Source organism: Plectropomus leopardus, chromosome 4, assembly GCF_026936395.1.
Source record: "Plectropomus leopardus strain MGB_pleo_1.0 chromosome 4, ASM2693639v1, whole genome shotgun sequence".
NCBI lineage: Eukaryota > Metazoa > Chordata > Actinopteri > Perciformes > Serranidae > Plectropomus > Plectropomus leopardus.
Genome location: NC_142179.1, coordinates 34169723 through 34197076, shown reverse-complemented (window position 1 = coordinate 34197076; position 27354 = coordinate 34169723). Strand labels below are relative to the sequence as shown.

The following is a 27354-nucleotide window of genomic DNA, read 5'->3' as shown; positions in this document are numbered from 1 at the left end:
GTTCTGCAGAGTGAAAACCCTCCCAGGTTTTGCTCTGATACCTGACAGTGACAGACAAGCAGACGCTTTAAAGCCGGACAGCAGACGGCTCGTTTCAGTTGACTGTTAGCTGCCAGTTTAATGAATGGGCCAACTGCTTTTTATATAAAGGGCTGGGGTTTGGTGGATGTCAGAAACATTATTTTTGGTCCTTAGTTGGGCATTAACTTTGCATAAGTGTGACATTATACACACTCAAGTTAAATTAGCTCTGTCATTTTCTGTTTAGTCTCTAGCAGTGAACACCGAATCATAAAATATACAGGCTGTCGTTTCCCTTGTTTTATTCAACATTCTTACTCAGGCTGTGTACTTCAACGTGATTTTCAACAACGGCAGACATTAGATACATCTAACTGTCTTCTTTTTTCTTGCCAGAGATTATAATATTATATATTTAATTATGTAAAGCTGACAAGAGCGTATTAAAAACAAAATTAAGTGGTTAGTATATATTCCCACTGGGATTAGCCATTCCATTTCTGAGTTGTGTTACAGCATATTTTGATCTGAAGGAAAATTGTGATTGGGACTTTTTGACTTTGTTGCTATTTTGACAAGTGCAGCATCATGAGAACTAATGATGACAAGGACCACTGCTGAGTGAATAGAGTGATATTAATGGGATTTGGCAGATTAACTTGGCCTTTTCAAGATGAAAAGGGTAGGGAAATATAAAGATATTAGATCGTATCAAAATATCCTCTCACGTAATTTTTTTTTTTTTTTTTTGTCCAGATATGGAATAAATTGTGTTTTATCCTGATTTTTAAGTTTATATTACAGTCACTTGATGTACTTTTCTTAACTTTTTCCCAACATCAGACAGTTCTACTTGTTTTATACTTGCCTATACCCACTTAGTCATTAGGGCTACATAAATAATGATTATTGACCGAAAATGGAATTGGGTTGATAGTTTTTCAAAGTGCAATTTGTCGTTTATACAATATTGTCACATCAAAGAGGCAATTTGGTAAAAAAAAAAAATTTAAAAATTGAAATGTACGATTCTGTCTTCTAGCATTAATAATTTGCTTTTGAGGAGATTTAAAAATATCGAGAAATATATTGAGTATTGTGATAAACCCTAAAAATATTGCAGTATAATTTTCAGCCCATATTGCCCAGCCCTAGTGGTGTCTGTGTTAAAGCTATGCTGACTCTATTCCTCTGACAGAGTGTGATTCTGTACAGTCTATACACTGTAAAAAATAAAAGGAAATATTTGTTTTAACTTAAAAAAAAGTTAGTGTCCTGGCTGCCTTAGAAAAATTAGTTAAACTGAGTTTGAAGTAATTAAGGTAATTTTGTAGCGATTCACTTATATTCTCAAATTCAGTCAACTTAAACAGTTAAGGCAGCCCTGATACTAACTTTTCTAAGTTAAAACAAATAGTCCTTTTTTACAGTATACAGTGTAAGAAGAAAGCACATTCGGGCACACAGACATGCCGCCTGTTGTTGATGTGAGGGAATGGTCAGCTTGTCTTTACTTTTACTGCCTCATTCGTCTGTGACTCCCTTTTCCATATAATGCCAGCTGACATGAGAGGTCTTTAAATGTATGTGATACTTGACAGAAGATGGTGATGGCTATAAAAAGACTACCAAATCACTGATGTGTTTCCTCGTTCTGCTGCCTGCAGAATGTAAGAGTAAATGAAATGGTGTGTCAGTTATGTATTTTACTCCAGTAGGTCTGTGTTTTTTCAACATGATACAATTTGATTTGTGATGAATGATGAAGGCCAGGTCAAATAGAAAAGCAAGTGAAAGGAAAACGTCTTCTGAGCTATGTTTTAAGTTGTCCATCTGTCTGTCCGTATGTCAGACACATTCTTGTTTATGCAATATCTCAAGAGCTCCTTGAGGGAGTTTCTTCAATTTGCTCAACAATGAGCTAATAGATTTTGGTGGTCATAGGTCAAGGTCAATGTCACCTTGTATGTCTTTCATGTCTTGTATGTCTCATTTTTGTGAACTCTCAAGAAAACCTCGAAGGTTTCAAATGTGGGGCAAACCTTCACTTGGACTCAAGATGTACTGATTAGATTTGGTGGTCATAGGTCAAAGGTCAAGGTCATTGTGACCTTGCTTACACCTCATTTTTGTGAACACAATATCTGAAGATGGCTTTGAGCGAGTTTCCACAAATTTGGCACAAACATCCACTTGAACTCAAGAATTGAAGAACTGATTAGAATCTGTTGGTTGAAGGTCAAAGGGCACCTTGAAACCTTGAAACTGTGCTAATTTTATAGATATCCTGCGCTGTGGGGGGAAAGATGTGTGTGAAGCACCCATGTTTCCACAGACATGCATGTAACCTGTAAGTGCAGCTTGACTGGCACGTAGAGGCAAACAACTGTGTGGCGGAATATCTAGTTCTAAACAGAATGAGATGAATAACTGCAGAGACTTGATGTTGATATATCAGAGAGTTTTTTTAAAAGCATTCAGTCAGAGAAAACTCACCTTTAAGTAAACTTGTGCAGTTTTCTGTAGAAAATGTGAAAATATTCAATCAATAATACCCTTCAAAGGTGGTGTTATAATGACAAACTGATAGCAGGTATGGGTCTTGTTTCCCAAAAGTAATTTAAGGCTATGATGACAGTTTAAGTCTAATTTATAAGCAATTTCATTATGGACAGCAATGCTATTTTTTAAGTGAGTGATAATGTTTAAAGAATAAGAATATAAAAATATATTATATTCCTAGAAATAGAGCACACATATACACAAATTGATTCAACAGATGAAATGCACAGTTTCTGTCAACATCATCCTCCTCTCCCTCTTCTCACATAAAAAACATCACCTCTTCTGCTCGAGGTACCATATTCCTTATGGTACTTTTTCAGGTTCTGTATCTTTCAGTTTCTTTTTGTAATTTCTATGCTGCATATGTTGTTTGGCACAGGCAGCAGGTCAGATACAGAAACTGACCTGATGTGAATATTCCTGAAACATGGGAACCACCACGGCTTCATTTTAGGTATAACATGAGTTTAAGAGTAACATCTGCTTCAGGCAGCAGCAACTAAATCAATCAGTTTACTTACTTAAACTACTCCCACCCTAAAACATAAACATTAGCTTCTCCCCAGAATTTTTTACTAACACACACATGTACACACACTTTGACTTTTTAATCAAAGAACTATACATTTTCTTACGCAGTTGTTTATCTGGTGGGCTGATGATTCCACCAGGAGAGTTTGATGCTGATCTAAGCGATCAAAATGCTCCAGCTGTGTTTATGGCAAAAATACATTTGACTTTTACTTCCAATAGCAGGGGATCGACTCTTGAGATTTGAAAACTGCACACTCTTAAATTGTGATTGAGTTTAAAACGATTACTTGCTCTTTCATTCCCTTTGGATGAATTACATTTTTTTCTAATAGCCTATAGTAGCTGACAATATGTGAATATAAATCAAAATACATGAAGGAAAACATAAACTCACTTAAACTCCACGCTGTGCCACAGCTGGCGTTTTCACTCCCATCCATTACCATGGCTGTCAGAAGAGCCCTCCATCGTGCTTCATGTCTGATCTGCATCTGGTGCTTCTCCTGTCTGAACAGGACCTGAAGATGGTTTCAGGCTCAGCAACACACACTTACAAACTGCGTCTAAAGTGCAGAGAGAAAGCTCTTCACGTGAGAGGCAGGGTATATTCATGTTGAGGACAATTGTTTGTTGATGTGTTTCTTTTCAACAAAATGATGAGATTGTCCATCAAGTTTTAATCCATAGTCATCACATAATAATGCTTTGTCAATGGACTTCCATGGGTATATATGCATGAAAGTCCGGGGTTTGTTAGATCGTCCACTGCCCCTGCAGCCCGCCCTATAGGGGCCCTAGTGCTCTTGATATTGAGCTGTACCAGCATTTCAACCTGACTGCTGTCTAGCGGCGTATCATGTGAACGCGACAGGTTTTTGTCCAGCTGCATTCTCCACCAGCACTGCTCCTCTGGTGTTATAACGTATCATGCAGGAGGTGCCGTCCAGCCATCCGCCGCCATATCATTACACCGCAAAGGGTTCCGTCCGGCCGTGTTCTCAGCTGTGGTGGCTTTTGGCGTCAGGATTGCTGAAATCACTGGAAAAGAGGTGGTATTTGAAGACTTTGGAACAAGAACGGGCTGGACTGTCAGTTCTGCAGTCTTGGTCATCTGCTTTTTTTCTCCTAGCTCTCAGTCAGTAATTTTCCATTCACTCTGATTTTCTCACTCCTCAACACTAGCCCAGCCCTCTTCATAAAGGCAACTCAGTTCACCTGTTCCTCATTACACACAGCCAGCATAGACCTTAGCGTCACAGTCTCTCTGCCAGATTATTCTTCACCACTCATGCAGGGCTCCCCCAACACTTTGTTCTGGACTGATTTCTCATCACCAACACTGCATGCCTCCCTGTCAACGCACCAGCCTTCTGTCCCTAACCTCAAGTCCTGCTCCCGTGCTCTTGATCCCTGTTTTTCTTTGGCTGCTTGGCATTACCATGCTGTCTGTTGTTGGGCTAACACCACTGCTCACTCGCCTGCCTCTTGGCCTGGTTCTGCCTGCCAAACCAGCCAGGCTACCAAGGACATTATGGAGAGTTATTGGAGTGTTGAACTGTACTGTATGCTGTTTACTTGCCCTGCACATCCATCCGTCCATCCATCCCATCCATTTTCATCCCCTTATCTGGGGCTGGGTTATGGGGGCAGCTGGCAAAGCACTCGACGCATCGCTCTCCCCAGCATCACTTTCCAGCTCCTCCTGTGGGACCCCGTGGTGTTCCCAGGCCAGACAAGATATAGAATCCCTCCAGCCTGCTCTGGGTCTACCCCAGGGCCCTCTACCAGATGCACGAGCCCAGAACACCTCTATAGGAAAGCTTGAGGGTTGCATCCTGATCAGATGCCGAAACTACCTCAAGTGGCCCCTTTTGCTGTAACACTTAACACCATTACCAACTGTTTCTGGTTTCCTGTGTACTGCAACAGGGTCCTAATACCAAGGGGACGAACCAAAGCTTTTGGAGCCATCTAAAGCACCATCTTTGTACCTGCATATACCAGTTAAGTCTGATATTTTTGCAATGTTTATGCTTTCTCTTGGCAAGAACTACACTGGCTGTGATATTGAGCTGCTGTGAAGTCTGCTTGGAAACATTTAAAACACCCTCAATATCCTTCTCTCAGGGTTTGCACCACCTAGCTTTGCAAACACCTGCCTCGATTTTCATAAACAAAGTGAATAGTGGGTAGTTAAATTGTCACATCAGCTCAAAGCAACTGGCATCAAATCAGATTGCTCAAAAAACAGCACAAACACAGAACACAGTAGCAAGAATAGCTAAGAAATAACTGAGATTTCAGCCCAAGTCATCATCCAAATGTGGAATATTATCACAAGGAGAGTAAAAGAGAAGTTTATGGAGCTTAGCATGATTAATTCTATGCTAAGACAGCATGATAAATCTAAAGAAGTGCCACTGTGTATTCTGGGCACTGACGTATTGTTCTTTCTTGGTACAGCAGGAGAGAAGGAATGTGGGAGTTGTGTGAAAATGAGCAGCTATGTTGTGAAATATTCATAGTAAATGTTGAATTTCAGCTATGATATATCATTTAGCTCATTTTATTAACTACTGCTCACTAGAACACCAACACAAAGTGATTTTCTTAATGCGGCGTGGCTGGGGCACAACCTTGGAACTATATATCACTTGATAGCACAAAGTCTCGTAAGAGCCTAATATCTGTGCTACAATAGTTGCTTGTTTTGCAACAAGAGTCCATAAAGAGCAAAACTCCTTCCTTTTTTTTCCATCCATGAGGAGAAATTGAAATTGAATTGGTATAAATTCCAAACATTTTTCATCATTAGAGTCCAATGAACAAAACGCTCCAAAGCTTTTATCCGCCTAAATGTGTTATCCTTGAGAAAAATCTATAAAATCTCGGTTGTTTAAGTTCTCCCCAGTGACAGTGAAGTAAGGATGACTGACAGAATGTTTTACTGCTAATACTGCAAGGTTAGTGGTGTAAGTTATTGCAGTAGGTTTCCATTAAGCAGACTATTTTATTACCTTTGCACATGTGGTGCAAAAAGAGACTCATTCTCATACCTTTTGTGCACAAGCTTCAGGGTATTTTCTCACAAGAATATTTGTGAGTTGATGCTGATATTTACTAAAATGTTGCTATTTTACAGTTCTGCACGGTTATAGTTTTCATATTATATCAGCTGTCCTCATGCAAGTATCTCTGCATTAGAACAAGCCTTCATGGTAGTATATATGGCAAATATTAGGCAGTCAGCTGCTCAGTGAAGCTGAGCACTGCTTCAACGTTGACTACCTAACCCTACCCAGCCAGTCATAGACTTCATTAGGGATGACTGTCAGTGTTTAAACCAATAATATTATGAGTCTGATGGTGTGAGGCAAAGCAGGGTTTAATCAAGGAAACTAGTTTATAAACAATTTGTGGGCTGTTTTGTGATTTTTATTACGTTGGTATTTTATAGCTTAATGCCCATAAATGCCATTTTGGGTGTCCACTGGACACCTACTCACAGGTTCAAAGGCTGTTATCATGCTAATAGATATCTGTTTGCATAATATACACTGTCAAACAGTTGTAGTTTTGTTAGGTTTCACTTGCACTTTTGTTGGGTCTTGCTGCAAAACTGTGTGAGTTAGGTTCAGAAAAACATCTTATTACTTCAGTTAAAACAACCGTCTGTGGGTTAAATAAGTCATTTTTGGTTTCACATAGGACATGAACCCGCTCTCCTGGCTGAAAGTCCTGTGTTTGTTTGGACTTGTCCACCATCCTTTTTGCCGCTCTTTATACTCCACCTGACTTCCACCTTTGGTTCCGTCATAACATTACAACTAAGAGATGTTGCTCCCTAACAATAAACGTAAACACCTATATTATGGCCCGGTAATGGCCTCTTAAACTAGCAGTAGGTGTGGCAGGCCCCCTCTAACTCATACTTATAATACTTATAATCAATGATAATGGCCATTTAATTGCCAAATTACAGTGGAATTGGCTAAAATAATCTAGAAAGCTGACTGTCTTTAAAGAAGTTAAGTAAAAATAAATGTTACACTTCAGTTATTTTTAAGTGAGTTTATATGTACTTGTTTGATATACTTAGAATTTACTTGTATTTACTTAATTTTGTGAAGTTATGTCCAACTAACTCTTTTTTTAAGTGTTATCAACTTAAGTAAACCAAGTTACTGTGACTTAACTGAACAGTTGTCTTTAGTTGGTTGAATTAAGGACACTGATTGCCTTATTTAAATAAAGTAGGGACAATAAAGAGTAGTGAGTTTGCAGGATTCTGTTTTATTTAAACAAAATGCTATTCTGAGCACTTTAAGGCAAAGCCAGGGTTTTTGGAAACCAATTAAATTTTACAATCAGAGCTAATCCACTAATAAGCCTTCGAAAATATTTTTTTAAAGTGCTGTTACTCTGGAGGAAGACAGTTGATTGTTGAGTTGCATTCTCAGACCATCCAATACTGATGCAGTCTCATTCCCAGGTTGTTTAAAACCCATGTTTTTTGGTTGGTGGTTCGGTGTGACTACCAGCTTAAAGCCTTGGTATTTGATGACCCTGGAATACCACTCAATAATAAACTATCCTTCTTCAGAGTTACAAACAGAACCTTTAAAAACATTGAAACATTCCAAGTAAAAAGTCCTTTATTTACGACTTCACAAGAGCTTCATAAAACAAAAGAATAATGTTTACTCAAGCTTTAGCCAATTAACAGGCTAAATGAAACATTCCATCAAACTCTGCGTTTGCTTTGAACTGTAATAAACAAAACATAAGCTTGTAGTTGTACGCATTCTGATGTATTTCACTGGTCGCAACCAGGCACAGCTAAAGACATATTCTCTGATAAAAAATGACAAAAAAGAAGTATAGTTAAACATACTTGTGCCTCTAGATTTGGTTCTGTATCACTAAAACGTATTGAACATGGATTAAAACAGTCTTTTTCAGTGTTTTCAGTCATTTCCAGCAACTCTTTTGTCAGTCACGTTTACATAGATCTTCATGTAGCGGCCTGAAGACACAGTGCTTTTTTGTCAGTACTCACTCCAAAACACTAGATTTAGATCATAGTCTGGTCTGTCAAACACCCCGACAGACAAATTGTTTTTTTTTTCCAGACTCCATCACAGCCGTTAATCTGAGCCGTTTCTGGCAGATGTGATTTAGCACGTTGTCTCCCTCTTTCTCACTTCCTCTGCTCTCCAGCTCTTCCCTCTAAAGAGCCTTGCAATTGCTGTTCTCAAGCTGTTGCTCTTGGCTGTGTGTTATACTCGCCACTCCCCTGATCCGAAAATAGATCTATTAATGCCGTAATAGCAGGCTGATCAAGGTCCTCTTCAAGAGGAAACAAAGGGCAGAATCCGTCCCCTCGTACACTAACTGGTGCAGTTTTAAACTCCTGATTGGAGCAGCAGAAGGCCAGCCATTTGTTCCCAGCTAATGCCTCTACTCATCAGGATATTACATCTCTACTGCCCATTTCCTAACTGCGTCCAATTTTCAGAGACCAATCTTATCTGTGATTTGGTGAGCATGCCTGTTTCATTGCTTGGAGGGACTAAAAACACGTTTGACTGATGATTTCATTCCGAAAGTTCTTTTCACGAAGCAATCCATTACAATGTATCCCGCAGATGCAAACTTACCAAACAGTTTGTTTCATACAGATTCAGATTCAGCATATGCTTTTTCAGCCTGGGCGCCTGGCTGCAATCAGAGAGGGGATGAGCTAAACCTGCAGCATCTGAGTGTGGCAGATGGCTGCTTGGTTAATTTAGCATGGACCCTGGACCTGCACCACCTTTTTCCCTGCTCATAAACAGTCCACACAGAGAACTACAGCGCTGATCAGTCATACTGCCACCATGTTCCCTCCCTACGGCTCATGCAATAGGTCTCAATTAGCTGCGAGACAACCAGAGATTTACTACGGAGCAAACCAAATAACTCAACTTAGCACCCCAATCTGTGGCTTATTGGTGAATGGGTCAATATGGAGGCCAGTGTGCCAGCTATAGACTAGCTCGCAGTTTCCATGTTCCAAGAGCTTTCGATGAAATTGGATTGTGGTTTATTCCATCAGTGCCTGTGTGCAGTGAATGGTTTGCATGCAGAAGCGACGGGGACTTTTTGTTCCATTTTGGGGTGTGTATCTCACCCTCTCAGATGGTGCAATATGTATACACAGCCAACAATCCAATGCAAAAACGATTCAAATAATTGTGTAACTTACTGCAACTCAGAGTTGATTCCATACAATATTTACTTTTTTTAAAATAAAGGATTAAAATGTATCTCTTAACTCAGTTTTGGTTTCAAACAGTGATTTAGTAATGTAAACACAGGCAAGGATACACTGGATAACTTTTTAGCCAGTCCACAGGTACACATTACCTTTACAGTCTGCCACTTTTAATAAAACATGAAAGTAGCAATAGACTTGTATTTTGTCAAAATTATAGACATCTACACCATAATTCAGAGGTGTGGACTAGTCACACAACTTAGACCAACATGTTCTCATACCGACCCGTCACATTATGCCGCATTGTCAGTGACCTTCTGCGTCCAGACTTTCCTTGACAAAATCAAAAACTACTTTCAACTCAACTTGGAGTTCAATAACAGTGACTTCTTTTGGGCTTAGACCTTTTGATTTGAAAATACTTGATATCTTTCCCCAAGCCAATTTGGGAAGAGAAAGTTATTTATTTATTTTTATTTTTTTAACCCCCCCCAACCCATTTATTTTATTTTTATGAAACCTTTGCCCTTATTGTTTACATCTTACTACTTATTACTCTTAATTTGGTATTTTTAGTAATGTCCTACAAACACATGCCCTTTCAAATAAAACAGCACATGTGCTCAGTTAGGGTCAAATAGAAATAGCTTTAGCTGCTAATGCTAGCATTACTTGCCTTGTGCTGACTGCTCCTCTGACTTTATTGTCAGTGCACACATCCCCTTTTAAACATTTATAGTGAGGTTTTGCAGAATTCAGGTCGTTTGTCGTTGTGTATTGATATAGCCAAATCTTTGACCCTTGTATCTGTCAAGTCAGAGTTAAAATTGTTAACTTGCTCACATCAATACTCTTAGTGTTGATTTACAGTAAACTGTGAATCTTTGCTGGGCCGTATTAACAAAGAATCTTATCTCTCCACCAGGAGTCCTCCCAAATGGTACTTAAAGTTCCTAGTTAAGAGTTTTGTCTTAGGAAACTGAGAAAACCACTGAGAGGAACTTACTACTTTGGAACTTGAAGCCTCTACAGTGATTGCTTACCAGGTTACTGGCCTTTGTTAGTGAGTCTGAAATCAATTATTCATCAGTACAGAAGAGTGCAGTTAACATATTCATTTAAATGAGATGAATAATTTTGACAGGCTGAGATATGTCAACTTCCTCAGTGCTGCATATCAGTGTTGTTGTTTTTTTTCTTATGTCCAAGTCTTCATAGTGTCCTCATTAACTTGCCCTCAATCAAAACATGTTTTCTAAAATTTTATCAGTTATCTGTATCTTTTTGCAAAACTGATGTTATGAGGCTCAACACATACAGCTGCTTAGTGGTTGTGAGAAAGCCTCAGTAACTATCAAACTTACAGGTTGAGTTTGGTATTTTTCAACCTGGATCATATTTTTCCATGTCTTTGTGTCTGAGTGACTTAAAGGAGCAACAACTTTTTAAATTGGTCCAGTATCAAGATAGAGCTGGCAGCCTCAAAACAGACAGCTATGTAACGATTCAGAACATTTGTCAGTATGTGTCCATTAAAATTAAAATTTTGAAAAGTTGAACAGCGTAAATTTGTAGAAGAAAACACGAAAAACAACCAAAAAAAAAGAAGATGGAAAGAAAACAGAATAAGAAGAGGATATCAACATAATGAATGCTAAAGCAAGAACCACACATTTTTGGACAGACTAGAAGAGTCTTGCTAACTTGTTTGGTATGTGATGTAATAGGTCCACTGTAAGGTCCAATAGCAACTACCTGAAAGGTGGCATATGGAGGAGACATACCTCCATCAATAATAATAATAATAATATTGATTCTCTCCCTGTGCTTGTATACTGGGCTAATAGTCCAATTACATGTCCTAATCGAGCTGTAACCGTAGCTCGACTTATGCATGTCAGCATACTGACTGTTATTCTAAGTCTCTGACAACTTACAGAAAGGATCCCGACAAAGATAAATCTTTTTATTTAAATAGACACAGCCCCGAAATGACTATCGTCAAACACACCACCATTTCAGCATGAGCAACATATTCTCACATCTAACTGGATGAATTAAGGGTTTAAATCAAACTAGAGTTGATTATTGTTGGAACAGTGAAAAGATGAACCAAGACCGCTTTTGTGATTTTATTTTGTGTCCATCAACTTTTTTTCACAATCATAAAATTACTGTTTATTTAAATGGATTCTGGAGGGTTTGGCCATAGCAATTTCAGGTTTTAGTCAAACAAAATGGATTTTACTTTTTGACAAAAGGTCTATATCTGTAGGGATCCTTCCCATTATTTAGTCAGATTCTTAGAATAACAATCTGAGCCTATCAGTGGCAAAAACAAGTCCTTCTAGTAAATGTATATTAGTGATGTCACCATTCGAGGCATTTGTGCCTCGAATGGTGGCATTGTAACCTGTTTGCGGCTGCTGGCTGTAGCGCACTCGCTCAGTGCCGAGCTAATTTCAAAAGAGGTCGTTGTTATTAGTTACTTGGACACCAAAGAACATGAGAAAATAGGATCTAGGCTGAAAAATACTGAAGTTACTCTGAACTTGTTTTAGCACTTGGATTGCCCTGAGACTCAATAGCTAGGAGTCCTAAAGTTAGATGGACACGTCCCTCCTCACTCAGGGAGTTTAGGAAGTTTCAGCCTCAGGATGTTTTGTGAATGCAGCCTGCAGGTTTGCACTTGGAAAAGTCAGCTATAATGAGACGCTGAGATGAGAAGATTCAGTTCACTTTTACTTTAAGTTCTTTTGAATCTTTTTTGTTTCTGTAGTTTACTGTCTTGGAATGTAACTAAATACATTTACTCAAGTGCAGTACTTAAGTACAAACTTGAGTATTTTCTTTTCAGGTCACTAAATACTTTTACCACACTACATTTTAGAGTGAAGTTGTGCCTTTTACTTTACTATATTTATTTGAATGCTTTTAGTCTTTCTCTATTTTAAAACCTTTTTGTCTGTCCCTTTTATTCAAACAATGTTTTTGTTATTTTATTATAACTTTGAGTTTGTTGGGTGTTTTTTTAATTCTGTTTTTCTTTTTTTTCAATTATTAGTCATTGTTCATTGGTTTGTATCATTTTTTTCTGCATTTGGTAGTTTTACTTTTAATACTTTAAATATTTATTGCAGTATATACTTTATTACTTTTACTTAAGTAAAATTTTCAATGTAGGACTTTTAATTGTATTTTAATAGTGTGGTGTTAGTTTTTTTTATTTAAGCAACCGATCTGAATGCTTCTTCCACCACTGGTAGCTTACCCATTGAATACTATAGGCTACTTTGTTCTCTACTTTTACTTTCTTCCTACTTTCTTATGTTTTTGACTGTTAGATTGGATGAAGATATAAGAGATCAGACAGCATTTTTCTCTGCATACTTCATCTCCACAACCTGTTACTGTGCTTTTACACAATTCCAACTTGACCCAAATAAATGAGACTGCAGAGAACATTTTTCTTCTCCTGCATCCTGAGCTGCAGATCGTTTCTCTGCACAGGGACAAGTTAACCAAAACAAACGAGTCTCCAGTGACTCGCCGGCAAAGCCTCAGAAAGTAGGAAGCACAGGTGATGGAGGGGAAGCACTACAGAGGCCCGAAGGCTCCCCCGTGCTTCATCGCTCATTCAGGGCGGCGCCGTGTGGGAAGAGCCGCAGGTGGCTGGCAGTGATGGATACCGCGGCGGCTGCATAATCTTTCACCCTTTCAAAAATTATTTGAGAAGCAAGCTGTCAAAGGGCCACTGCAGCGCCGACCCTCGCCGCCTGCTGCAGAACTTTAATGTCAGCTCATGACTGCGTCTGGGGACGAGCGTGCAGAATTGAAATCTCAGTCCAGGTGGCAGCAGACTGACAGAGTGGTTATTGTGCAGCTTATCAGGGGGAAAGTGAAAGGGAGAGATTTGCCGCTCTCTCCGCAGGGGGAGAAATTGGCCTCCGTCAAAAATGTTCGAAGAAAACAGCTGACGACAATATCTGAGAAGTAAGTTGTTAGCAAACGGCAACATTTCACCTGCCACCGCCCTGAAAGAAGAAAATAAAAGTTTGAGCATGCTCATTCGTCGGTGTGACGCTTCAGAGTAAATGATCATTCATGGGGGAAATATGATTGAAGCGGATATGGAAATGTGATTCAATGAGTGCGGGGTGACATTTATATTCTCTTGGCCTTTTGCTCCCAGGCATATTTATAGAGTTAACTCAATTGTAAGAGCGAGGCAATCAACACGGCCATTTTTCATCCCACAATGAGATTAGTATGACATGACAGCAATTACACACGGTGCTCATAATTTGCAGCAACAGGGCGCAGACTCTTATCAACCGTTATCACTCACACTGAGGACGTTGTTGACGTGCATTTTAAACATTATTTACAACTTATTAAAAGTTGTTGATCCCAGACAAATCAGGTACCTCAAGGTCTCAGTGCTGTGTACAAGACTGTAGATTGTAGATATGTCACTTAAAAAAATAAATGTTTTAACTTTAAAAAGTTATTGTGTGGGCTGCCTTAATTTTAAAGTTGACTGTATTTAAGAAGATAACTTGAATTATGAAAAATATAACCTCACCTTAAGTCAACTTAAAATTTCAAGGCTGCCTGTACACTTAAGTAAAAACAAATATTTAATTTTCATATTGCATTGAAATTGAGAATAAATATTGGAAAACAGGACATTGATTTTCACATTATGTTAAAAATCCATGGAAGACACCCCTCTTCAACTCTGTTTCGAATCCAATCTGGCACTACTGGCACTCAGTTGAAAGTTTGTTCAGGTAGATCCCAAAGTTTTCATAACAACGTCTTTTTATCTGGACAAAAATCTAAACCTAAGTGTCTCGAGTACCATCTTCCAGATTCAGATGTAAAAATGTGATTTAAAATGCATGAGATTTCATTGTCTGCCAGAGCCTAATTGATTTTTTCCACTCCATCACAAACATCATCTATCAGCTGTGGCAATCTCAAAAACACAAACGAATGCGCACCAACAGTAAGACTTTCAATGTATCTGCAGTGAGGAAATGTGTTTGCAAGCGGTCCGTCTGTGTGCAGAAGAGTGAAAACATATTATTATCGTGAAAATGTTATTTTTTTCTTACATTTCTCACTGTACTGTGGGTGAGAAGCAGACTGTGTGGCTTTTTTCCATTTGAAATGTGTTTCTGTTTGATTCCAGGTCTGAAACGGAGCTACACCTGTGAAGTCTGCAGCGTCACACTGAACTCGGTGGCACAGTACCACGCACATCTGCAGGGCTCAAAGCACCAAAACAAGTGAGTGGATCACGCTGCTGTTCACCACGGCAACTAAGCTCATTTACACCTTTAACTATTAATGCTGTGCCGCTTAATGTTAAATACTGCACTTCATTTTCAGCCCAAAATTTGTTGTTTTCTTTGCTTTGATCCGTGTCCTTGAAATCCCCTGCTTCTTACGGAGGCCTTTGCACTCCAGACACTGTGCTTTACACTCCGCATGCATTAATGATGAGAGCTTTGTGGAGGCTGCACTGCTGAAACACAAATGTCAGATGGGCACATTTTGATGAGGGCAACCTGTGATTTCTCCCCCCTATTCAAGTTCAGTCTACAGTTTTGAGGAATATTCTCTCATTGAGCCTTCTCCTGGTTTTTTTTTTTTTTTTTTTGGCGGGGGGGGGGGGGTTGACTTTGATGTATACTTTGTTTTAGTTTGTATATACAGCCATAAGTTCCATTTATATTACCTTGTGACTTTCTTTCCTTGCTCAGAGAGGTAGAAAGAAAAACAAAATACAATATATATATATATACTGTATATAAACAAATCTACAAACAATTTACATATATAGTATGTATCTAGGCTCTTGAAGTTCATACATCCAATTGTCCAAAAGTGTTTTACCCACTGTGTCATAGATCATCCATTTCTTCCATTGGAAAAAACATCTGCACTCAGTCACAGCTGGTAGGTCATTTTTTTCACATAGTATAAATATGTCTTCTCATCTCTAACCAATTTCATGTAGTAGGGCGTTCAGTCTTGTACAAGTTCCTTGTCATGGGTTTTTTGCTTGTAATCAGTAATATGTTCAACAAGTATCTAGCATAGTCCACAACACAATCATTTATATTTCCAAGGTAGTTAACTTTGCATTCCTTAGGTGTTGCATATCCCAGAATTTCTTTAATCGTTTTAGTTTGAACGCAATCAAAACTGCATAAAATCCACTTGAATAAAAGAAACATTTAAAAAAAAATGTGTCAGGAGAGGTCTTGAAGCCAGAAGCTCATACAAACGGACATGATCTCCTTTCTCTCCCAAATTCTGAAGTGTTGATCTCTTATACGGTTTTAATGTTTTTATCGAAGGCAAACCAACTCAACAGTTTCACTCCCTTCTCTAATTTGTTGCCTTTTCCTGTTTTTACACTGTGTCTGGCTGGTGGTCTTGGCGCCCGCAGGAGTCGATCTCACACTGAGAATCAACAAGCTCAGACAGCATCGTCACAACAAACCGGCAGCGTGCTGAACTCACTCTGCAGCAGACTCCTGTCTGGAACCCAGCCATAAAACAAAAGCTCATTTAAAAACAGCTGCACACAGCTAATTCTCTGCGAGTCGCAACAGGTATCGTAAATGAATACAGGGATGCAGCCTTTAAAAAATGCATGCACCATTAAGCAAATCTACAGATTTTCCTACACAAATGGGACTGAAACTGAAGTGAACACTGTTTTATGTTGTATCTGGGTACATTCTGCTCAGTCCTCAGTGTTCATTCCTAACTTTAAAAAGTGGTTGCCAAGCTTTTTGTTGCCAAAACTAAGAAATATGATTGCCATTTTTAATCACTTGTCAAACAATGAATTGTTTTCATCACTATTAATCGCTGAATTTCAATAGTTAGTTGCGATTAATCACACTTTTCACATTCTTGTGCGCATGACTATTTGCTTAAGGTTCTCTTGTGTTTGCTGACATTCATAATTGTTAAAAGAAAATGTTTATAGAATGTTTCATACAATTATTAAGTACGGGCTCCTCTTATCTGGCTAGTTTTCCAGAAATTCACTAGAGAAAAAATATCAAGTCTATTGTAGGTCACTTGGACCTTTGTCATGTCTCAGAAACTGAGATCCATAGAAAAGTTTGGTCTCATTTTGAACGGAGCATCTTCAGATTAATTCCATGTCTGATATATTATGATCCCCTAAATTTAGGCGACATATGATATGAATTAGTACCCGTGATTTGTTATCTTCAACACTATCTTGGCTATAAAGGAGCAGGAAGGGACAATTCCAATTTTCTACTACTATCAAAAAAACTTATTGTCTTGGAGTCTTCTTTGCGCCATTTACTTGATGTAAAACAGTTCTATCAGAACAAGAGGACGGCACGCTGCAGGATTTTGCGTGGGCTCTGGGCAGTAGGTGTAAATTGATGGGGCTTATACGGTGCATGTCCTGGAATTAATTCCCCCTGTTGGCCAGTTTCTGGCTGCACACATCCACGGGGATGCTAGCATCAGGAGACGTGACATGCCGTTTAACAGCCCCGTGCTTTAGTCACGGATGCCCGCGCTGCCTTGTCAGAGCCACTGGGTTTCCATGCAGATCCCGTCATACTGTCTCTCACACACACACACACACACACACACACACAGCCCTTACCCTGAGCAGGCCAGAGCTCTCTCAGGGAACTCTGACCACACGCGACCCTCGAGCCCCCTGCTTCCACCCGGACCGGCCTGATTTCACCCACATAACCCCCAACGGTGCTGGGGGTCTATTTAGGTCATTTGTTTAACGCCAGTTTACACGGACAGAAGAAAGGTTTATCTGCTGTACAAAACTCCAGAGAGGGGCTGAGGATGTTTGATGTGTCTGGTGTCCTCTATCACTGCAGGACTGGAAACAGAATCACACGCAGGCATTACAGCCTGTCTTAGCATTAAAGGAACGAGTGGAAATTGGAAAACGGGATGCGTTTGGTTCATGTTTTAAACAAAGCTAGAGGTCGACTGTAAATGATCAGCTGAGATCTGCAGTTATTGATATTTTTCCCATTTGTGGTTACTGTTTGCACGACTAATGGGGTCAGCTGAGGTTGGGATGTGTGTCTGACTGTGTGTGTGTGTGTGTGTGTGTGTGTGTGTGTGTGTGTGTGTGTGTAGGTCTGATTATGTCACATCAATAAGAAGAGGCTCACAGTGATGCACTACAGAAGTGGAACCAAAGCCCAAAAGCTGCATGCCTGTTCTTTTCTGAGATGAACAAAAGGCGGGAAAGCGATGAGAAAATTCAATTTTGACTCAGTAGGGGAACAAATTACCCGTCCATGACAGGTGTACTAATGAGAAGTGTGATCGATACTCCCCTAACAAGCCAACTACATGAGTACAACAACCCTGCTGTTTAAAGCCTCAGATTTGCTGCTGGCATTCAAAGCAGGAAACTCTAACCTAATTGACTCTGCTCTACCTTAAGATTTACTGGTGTGATTTGGCTTTATGGCACATTCCTCTGCTCTCAGCCACCCCTCCCCCTCTCGCTGTTGTGTTCCGCTCTCGCCTCCTCACTTTCCAAACCTGAAGTAGAGAAAACCAAAAGTAGCTCCTCTGTTTTTTGACTCTTTTGGAGCATCACAGTAAGCCTGACTTGCTAAGACAAAAATAGCCAGGCGGCTTTTTTGTGGTCCAAAGCTGAGGAGGAGCTGAGTGCAGAGTGCAGCAGAGAAGCCAGGAGATGCTAGGCTGGTGTGACTGGGCAGTGTTAGCTCAGGGGAAAAGGAACCCATTGGACTTCTGGGTTGAGGGGGTCTGCTGGAGCTTTCTCTAGTGGCCTCTGAGTCCCTCCATTGACCGCAGAGTAAACGCTGCCTTCCAATCAATCTGGGGATCTATGCCATTTTTACACGTTTTTCACACCTTTGCAGGGATTTGACCTCAAAGTGCTTTAGCAACATTAGTTGTTACTCATTTTAAAAAGTTCAGCATGACAAGGCAAATGTTCTAAGTTAATTTTGTTTTCATTTTTTTTAAAGTGGCAAAACTCAAATTGCCAATACTAATTGTTGGTTAATGGTTAACTCTTCGAAACCTGGACTGACATCATTTTTCAATTTCAGATGCCTTAATTACCCCTCAATTCAATTCATTGCAGGCTAGAACCAGGCTTGAATGCATTCATGGTTTGCAGAAATTATTACATGGCATTACCTATTCTGATGATTGGGTTGATATTTGTGGATTGATTTTCCCAAGCATATTCAAACTTTGAAAGCTGATGAATTGGTTTGATTTCTTTCAAAAACATAGGAAAAAAAAACAATGAGCAACTCAAAATTTTCCCAAAAATTGCAAGAAATTAGTATACCACCTTTCTTTATTGTTTCACTGTCTTTATCTGTCACAGAGATGGGGAATTAGAAATATATCTGTTTTACTCAAACTTTCCTGCTTTTGTTTCAAAATAAAAGTCATCTGACAACGTCTCTGTCAACAGAATCCCATCATTTGTTGACACAAGGTGTTTTATTGTGAAGCATTTGCAAGACTGTGTTGTTGACAATGCAGGAGCTTGCACGACTTCATAAATGAGTAGGATTTCTGCTTAGAAATGTGGAAATACATAACTCATAGCAGTTCAGTGAGGTCACGCACTGCTCACTTTGTTTTTACCTGACAAATAACTTAGGCCTGTTCCTAAGTTTCTGTATTAAAACTCTCCTGCTTCATATACATTCATTTGGTGGTTTCAGTTCACTATGTAATTATTTTTTTTTACCTTGTTGCAGATTTCACTTTAAAACTAAACAGATGACCAACTGCTTGTTAATACTATATGAGCGCATTTCTGCAGTGCATTCAGACTCTGCTGCTATCGATGGGTCAACTCTGACAGTGTAATTATTGCACCGTCACCTCTTCCCAGGATAGCCATCCATCAGCCACCCCTATGTGTGTGTCTATTCATTCAACAGTACATGTATGAGCACAGACACACATGCATCCAGATATGCTATAGACCAGACTATTCTAACGGGCAGCAGAAAGTGATCAGCCCCGCGTGCCCTCACTGCTGAAGCATGTGGATCTGTTGCAGATCGACTGACAACGAAATTGAGAGTTCATTTCTGAAACCCTGTGTAGTATAACTGTGTAGGTTATAGTGACTACCTTAAGATAACCATTTAGTATTCTTACCCCTCCAAGTCTGACATCCATTCCTGTGAGACTACTGTTGTGGAAAGGCAATGTGACAGTAACTGTGTTGTTTTTCTCACTGCTGAGTTGTTTTCATGACCTTTGGGCACTTCAATATTGTTAAAAACTTGACTTTATACCGTCAGATACACATCAGTGAAGATGAATCCCTCATTTTTGATAAACATTCTTTTTGCTTAAAGTTGAATGCATCGACCCTGCCAGCAGAAAGCCTGATAAATTGCTTATGTAAAGGATTTCTTACCGTTCAGATTTGAGATTTCTAGTTGCTGTGGCATATTGTGACAGTAAACCAGTCAGCTGGAAAAATATTCAGGAAATGGTAAGTCATAGTTAATTCATCTCCAGACATTTTGCTACTGTCTGATGACAATTAAACGCTCTGACTGATGTGCACACTATAATGCTGTCTCTCCAATTTCTGCAAATCCACTGCTTTAAATTGAGGTTGTAATGTCACGATCACTTTTTCTTGTTGTGACACCCTAGCTCTTACAATATCACATGCAAAAGAAAGTCTCTGAGAGGCTGGGCTTAGGGTCCTTTGCACCTAGCCTTTTTAGTTGAGATAAAACAAACTCTAGTGAATTTACCCAGTTTGTGTAGTTAGTTTGGACCACTGAGAAAGCTGTTAATCGAACCCTAGTGTGGACCAAACTGGACCTAGACTGTCCTTCTTATCCTGCCTTGGTGTAGTTCATTTGAGGGGTGAAAGCAATCTGACCAACCCGCTGATATTGTAATAGTAGATACTATGGTAACACCTGTGCGTTGGCACGAGTGCCACTTGCCAAAACTGTCCATTCAAAGAGTTATCTGTCAACATGTTAAAGTTTATGTTTACTTCTTTTGGTTTGTTTGTAAAAAGTCAGCATGAACACGAACCAGACCACAACTAAAATACAATGATGTATCTTTTTTTCCCTCGGTCCTGACCAAATGAACCGAACCGCAGGTGTACAAGCACCTTTGGACACCTTTTAATGGTTTAATGTTTACCATGCTCACCATTTTTAGCTTAGCATAGCATTTGTCATTTCATCCTTGAGTCCAAGTGGATGTTCATGCCAAATTTGAGAAAATTCCCTTCTTGAGATATTTTGTTCACAAGAATGACATAGATATGGTCAAATGAAGAAAATTACCTAAAGGTGTTCTATCATATTCACAAGACTGGGAGAGTTAAAAGGACAACCCCAAAACATAATGCCTCCGACCTTGTCTGTCACCAGCATGGAGGCATAAAAGTCCATTCATCAAATAATTGTTGAAACATTTCAGCAAAACCAACTTATCAAATAGATGGTGGGATATTTTATTGGCTAAGGGAATTTATCATGCTTGTGTCACTAAAGGAAGTGTCGCATGCCCCCAAATTATAAGGGTTAATCCTCTGGTGCCATGAATTTGTATACCAAAATCAATGAAAATCTTTGAGTTGAAAATGTCAGGGAACACCAAATATGTCCACATCATGATGGTGCAGACCACCAAAATCAGTAAGTCCTTTTGGAAACCCCAAATGTTCGTACAAAATTTCATCCTGTAGTTGTTGAGATTTTTCAGCCTGGACTAAAGTGGTTCACAGACTGACTGACCAACATTTCCATCCAAAGAGCCACGGTGCTAGCTTAGCTCAAAATACATAACAGGAGGCCTTTGTGTTTCATATTCACTGCATGGTGCAATTTTGACTCAATGTGGTGGGGTGACTGGGGAGATGACATGGCTATGTATAGAGTACTGTACTCTGACTCATGCTGTCCTCAGCCCCACCAGGAGAACATGCTGCAATATGTATTGTATTCAGCCAGGTTAAATCCAGCTGGTTGTACTGTCTGACAGGAATACCATGATTTATTCTGTTTATCCCGGTAGTTTGCTCCATGCTCAGCCCAGAGATTTGAAACAAGCTGACATACTGTAATGCCAGAGCCGGATGCACGCCTACCTGTTCTGCTCCTATAGTGCCTCGTGTCTCTTCTCTGTGGCCGCAAACGGAACAAGTGTCTGTGCTCTCATCTGTCCACTGTAACAGCAGTGCTTATTGTACACGTCACGCATGCCCCTTTTAGAAACAGGCCCTCAGCAGCACAGACGCAGGCATATGGATTCTTCACTTCAGTTCAACTGCAAGACATCTCCTCACAATTGTTCTTCCATTTTTGTTCATCTACTGTGCCGAATTTACTTTCAGTTTATTTGTGAATATGTTAAGACACCACTAATATACAGTATATTCTTCATATCACATGTTTTTTTTTTTTAATTTTGATGGCATGAAGACTTTACATCCTGCAATTGCACAAACAGTACAAAGGTTGTGACTTAATCTAATTTTTGTCTTTAAGCCTAACTCTGGTGGTTTTTAGGCAAAATGAATAAATACATAAATTTAAATGAAAAGAATTTTGCATCCTCCGCTGACATTGTCTGGCTCCAGGCCATAATGTAGGAGAATAAAATTTCGAGAAATTCTAATTATACAGTCAAATGAATGATAGTATTTGGTTTTTTGAATGCACTTTAGTTTAGCTAAGAGATTTTGGATTCACGATCTTGTCTGTGGGGTATGTTGTCACAGTATTTGGGGTTGGTTGGTTTTCTGGGACCTTTTTTTTTCAAATTATTATTTATAAGTCCTCTTTCTGCTGCAGCAAACAAAAAAACAGAACGAGTCAAATGTCAAAGCTGGATGCATGAATACTACTTACAGTAACATGCTTGAAAATTGTTGTCATGAGTGGAAATATAATTAGAAAAAATTAAGTATTATAAGCATTTTGTTTGCACCTTATGGAACTAGCTCACTATAAAAATGAATGAGAGTACAACAGGCATTCCCATTCATGTCAACATGTTATGATGGTTAGAGAAGCAGCCATTTTTATGTGTACTGTTGTCATTGGAACTGTTGTAGCAGGCTAACTTCTGTATAAACAAACTCACTCTTGGCAAGTCTCAAAATAGCTGAGGCAGGCTGTTCTCATATACTGCTCATATGTATGAGAAAAGTAATGCCCTACATTTATAACCGACATGAGTATGAGCCAGTAATTCAACTATAAGCCATGATAATGGGAAGGCTGCGACCAAGTGACCAATGCACTGTTGGGTTGGAAAGACTGAAGTGGTACAAAGACCCTAAGTCCAACTAAGGAGGCAGGATGGGATAGTGGATGGGTCAAACAACACAGGACTTTACCCCAAGGGACTTGTGTTCGGAACTGTGTGAAACCAAGTCTTGAACTCTTGAGTTGTTTAAAGGTACATCATCACTATGTTTCTTTTTCTTAACCTAACCAACGTAACTTTACTTGCTTAAACCTAACCTACGAAACTTTACTTGCCTAAACCAACCAAAGAATTTTTTATTTGCCTAAACCAATCTACAAAATTTTTACTTGCCGAAACCAACCTACGTAAAACTACCATTGGGGCACCAATTTATTAGATATCTTACAAACCATATGAGGACACATAAACTGAGGTTTTGGAATAGTACAAAGCATGGAGAGACATCTTTTGTGCACTTTCTCCTCTGCCTTATACTGCTAGAGAGACGTTGTGATTGCTGGATTAAAGTGCTTCACATTTCTGTTGGTAAGCAATAAATTCTATACATAAGTATTGCAAACTAGGAAGTCTGTTACACTTTACAGCCCCACTGACATGTTGTCACCAAAACATCAATCTCCATTTGCCATTTTATTTTGAACCAGTCAATTCACCACGGCAGACAGTTCAATGTCCTCTCTGCTTTCACGGCTCATCCATAAATGCATATTGGTTCATAGCTTTGTCCTTGTTAGTGATGGATGTAGAAAAAAATAGTTACTCAAATGTGATCAGCCAAAGGTAGTGCTTCACGTCTAAAAAAGCCGTAATTCTTTGCATGGAACACGTTTTTCAAACAAAGATGTTCATTTGAATTTTTATAGCTCCAGTCAAACAATAAGACGCTCTCCGCTGTCTGTCACATTCTAACTTAAGGCAATTTATCATCTGCCTGATGTTGAATATGTTGCAATGTCAAACTTTCTTGTCACTCATGAACGACAGTGCCCTGATATCACAATCGAATATTTACCTTCTCAGACTTCCAAAAGTTAATGCTAACCAGTGCTGTTGATGTAGTTTCTCTGACAACTTTATGCGTTTCAAGACTGCATGTTATTTTTTTGTGATTTCCCACCCATTGACTGTAATTGGCAGGAGCACTGCAGCAACCCTGTGGAGAATTCCTCTGGGATGCATTGACAGGTCTAACCACAGTCTTCCTTTAGTGTTCTCTCAGGCATGGCAGTTGATGCAGGAGGCTAGCCTGGGGAGCAATCAGCCCCTCGAGGCTCTCTCCCGCCTGCCACAAATCACCATCACCACCAGCATGATTCTTCCCTCCATTCAACCTATTTCAAACAAGTAAAACATGCGCATACAAATGATCACATCTTCAAAGCATGAAAGAACACTCTAATAAGCCTTGACAGTTTCCCTCATTGCAATTCAGACAACATATTTACTCTGTCTGTTCAAAAGGAAGCAAGATTCAGCTGATAGCATTTGTTATCTGTACAGTATATACAGAGGCTTGTTCAGCTGTGGTGGAGCTACAGTCTGCTGGGGAATTGAATGCTTATTTTTACATGGCAACAAAATGGCCATTGGGGCATGCTTGGGAAAATCAATCCACAAACATCAATCCAATCACCAGAATAATTAATGCCATGGAATAATTTCTGCAAACCATGCATTCAAGCCTGGTTCTAGCCTGCTTTGAATTGAGGGGGCATTAAGAAATGTTGGTGGGTAATATGTGTTATTCTTTAGGAGCATATGCTGAACTCTTTCATGTTTTTATCCAAAGTTTTTTTTTGAGTAGCAAGTTCAGTTTTGTGCCTTTTTATGCACTATCGCAGTGATACTTACGGCCTGCAGGTCAAATCTGGCCCCTTGTAGGGTGCCAGGTGACCCCCAAACCATTGTCTTATTCACAATAAAAATAAATAGATTCAAACTGGGAATTGTTTTGTACTTTTAGTATACATAAGGTGCCAGATCGCATGAAACAGCATCAAAATAGAGCTTGTTGATCCAAAAAAAGTGCCAGGATCACCCGCACCCCCGAGTTCTAAAATACTAGAAATGGTTTTAAACTCTAGAAACATGTATGGGCAAGTTGAGTATCCTTGCTTTAGTAACAATAACCACTCAAAGTGAGAATTTTTGGGGGCTGAAGATGCATATATGTTTGGTGTTAGTGGCACAAGAGCTGGAGCCTAGAACCGGCCTCGAATGCATTACATTTGTACATTATAATGTATAATACATTGAAACTTGGGGGGGGCAGGCGTCTTGCCTAGGTGTCACACCATCCTTGTCATGATCCTTAGTTTTTTTCCTATTTTATTCTTGAAGTCAAGCTCCTTATGAGTCATGTCTGGTGTCACTTCCTGCCTTTGTCTGTTTCCCGCCTGTTTTCTGTCACACCTGTCCTCCATCAGTCTCGTTAGGCTTTCCTTGATCCCAGTCTTCCCTGCACCTTTTTATCAGTTCAGACATGTTCACTGTTTGTCCCTGTTTATGGTGTTGTTCCTGCTCAGTCTGTTGTTTATCCATGCATTTATTGTGTCATTCAGCTTGATTTTAAGTTTAGTTTTTTTTTTAAATTTTTTTATACTTTGAGTTTTTTTCTGCCTGTTTATAAGGGTTTTTTTAACCAGCATTAAAGTTTGATTTTTTAAATATAACAAACAAGCAATAAAATAACCTTAAAAATGCTTTAAATTATAGTAATTTTCTTATATAACACTTTGAAACCTGAGGTGGGGACTACTACTTTCCATTGTAATTATTTATTTTAAATTATGTTACAGAAAAAAAAGGTGTTTTTTCTTTTTATTTCTGCACCTTCTTTGCATCATTTTCTTGTTTGTTTCACTTCACTTAGCTTTTTTGTGTGTTTGTGTGTGTGTGTGTGTGGGTGGGGTGGGGGGTGTCATGTAGGTGTCATGGGGGGTGTAGCTATACAGGTGTATCCTGTATGTAACTTTACTTATTTAATGCTATTTTTTGGCCCATGTGTCCATGTTTTTGAGAGAAATCAAACCAATTTGCTCAGCTTTCAAGGGGTTAAAATATGTTGTTTATTGGAATTACTGTTATTTATTTATTTAGTTTATTATATTTTTTATTTCTTATGGAGTTGTTATGTGACGTTTGTATATGAAAGAAATAGCAGCAGCTTGCTCACGGTTCAAAGATTTAAATACTTGTGATGGGCGCCTGACAGCACAACAAAAAAAATGATATTGCTCTAGGTTCCAAAGGGTTAAATTACATGCCTGCCTGCTCATTTGTGTTTAGGTCCTCAGGTTGAACTGTAACATAACACCATTATCCCCTCCACCTCCCAACAACAAAGTCAGCTCATATTCATTTTAGAAAGTTGATATGATACGTGGTATGGAAGCTCTATAAAGCTCTATATTCTTGCTCATTACTAAGTGATCTTCAGCTAACAACTTCATTGTTAGCTGAAAGAGAACAAAATATAATAAGAGATAGTAATAAGCAATAGAGATAGTGTTTTTGAAATGATCTCATTAGTGGGAGGCTGGGGGGGGGGGACTTGCAGCACCTGTGGTACTTGGGGCACTGGAGGCTAAATATTGAGCGTGGACAGTTGCATTCTGTGTGGAGGCAGAAAGCAGGCAGGCTGAAGCGGGGGGAGGCGGGGGCTTTCAGTGCCCATATTTTCCCAGCACTCATCACCCATGTAATGGCTCTGTGATTTACAACAATGCACAGCGGGGAGCTCTGCGAATGGCCAGGCCATTTTTTAAACCTTGCATCCATTAGCTGCTCAGCGGAGGGGTTTTTACAAAGCGCTCCATGTGTGCCGAGTGGGCAGGTATCGATGACAACAGCAGCTCCCAGGCATGACAGCCATCAGGGGTTGGGACAAAGGAGAAAAGGAAGCAGCAGCACACAGAGAGATTGTCATGCTTTTTTTTATTCAGCCTCATTTCCCCAATCATCAGGCCTCTACTCCCCGCTGCACAGAGGAATATCTCAGGGACACACTTGGCTACAGAGCAGGCAGTTGTCAACCTCCGCCAGTGTGGCAAGCGGCTGTCAAATCACCTGCTTTCTTCTTCTTTTTCTCTGCTCATGTTCTCCCCTGTGGTCTACTGATACTGAGGCTGGATAAAAGGCCAACCACTGATCATTTAATGCCCCGTCATTCACTAATGGGACGCACATACTCATTTCGCTCTGTTTTAAATTGCCGGAGAACATCACTTGCTATTGAGGAAAGAGAGTTTATGTAAAGATACAGATGTACAGGCTTTGAGCCAGAGCCACTGTGACAGAGAGCAGAGAGCATGTGCCAGTGAACTCAGTGTTCACACACACGGGATGATGGAATGATGCTGATATATAATATAACGCTGCGTTCATGTGATGTTGGAAGGTCATAGTTTCCGAGTTGGAAAGTCGTTCTTTGTTGCATTCATGTGCTTTGAGGTCGTTAAGATGGAACAATATGAAAACTACAAAGAAGATGGGTTATATTTTAATGTGTGAGTGTTTAATCAAGAGGTTGATAGCTGTTTATTCATATTTTTTTATATTACTTTATTTTTTATTTATTTTATTTTTAGATTTAATGTAGGTCACTCTACATGGGCAGCAGTTAACATTGATACCATATTACACTTTACATGTAATCAAATTGATAT

General features: G+C 39.4%; 1 protein-coding gene across 1 annotated transcript in view; it reads left to right on the top strand.

Moving 5' to 3' along the window:
- Positions 1-27354, top strand: part of zmat4a (zinc finger, matrin-type 4a) — a 165518-nt gene that overhangs the window by 125209 nt on the left and 12955 nt on the right. Inside the window, exon 6 of the mRNA XM_042488865.2 lies at positions 14577-14673. Coding sequence (XP_042344799.2) covers positions 14577-14673 — 97 coding nt within the window. The remainder of the gene's footprint in view (positions 1-14576; positions 14674-27354) is intronic.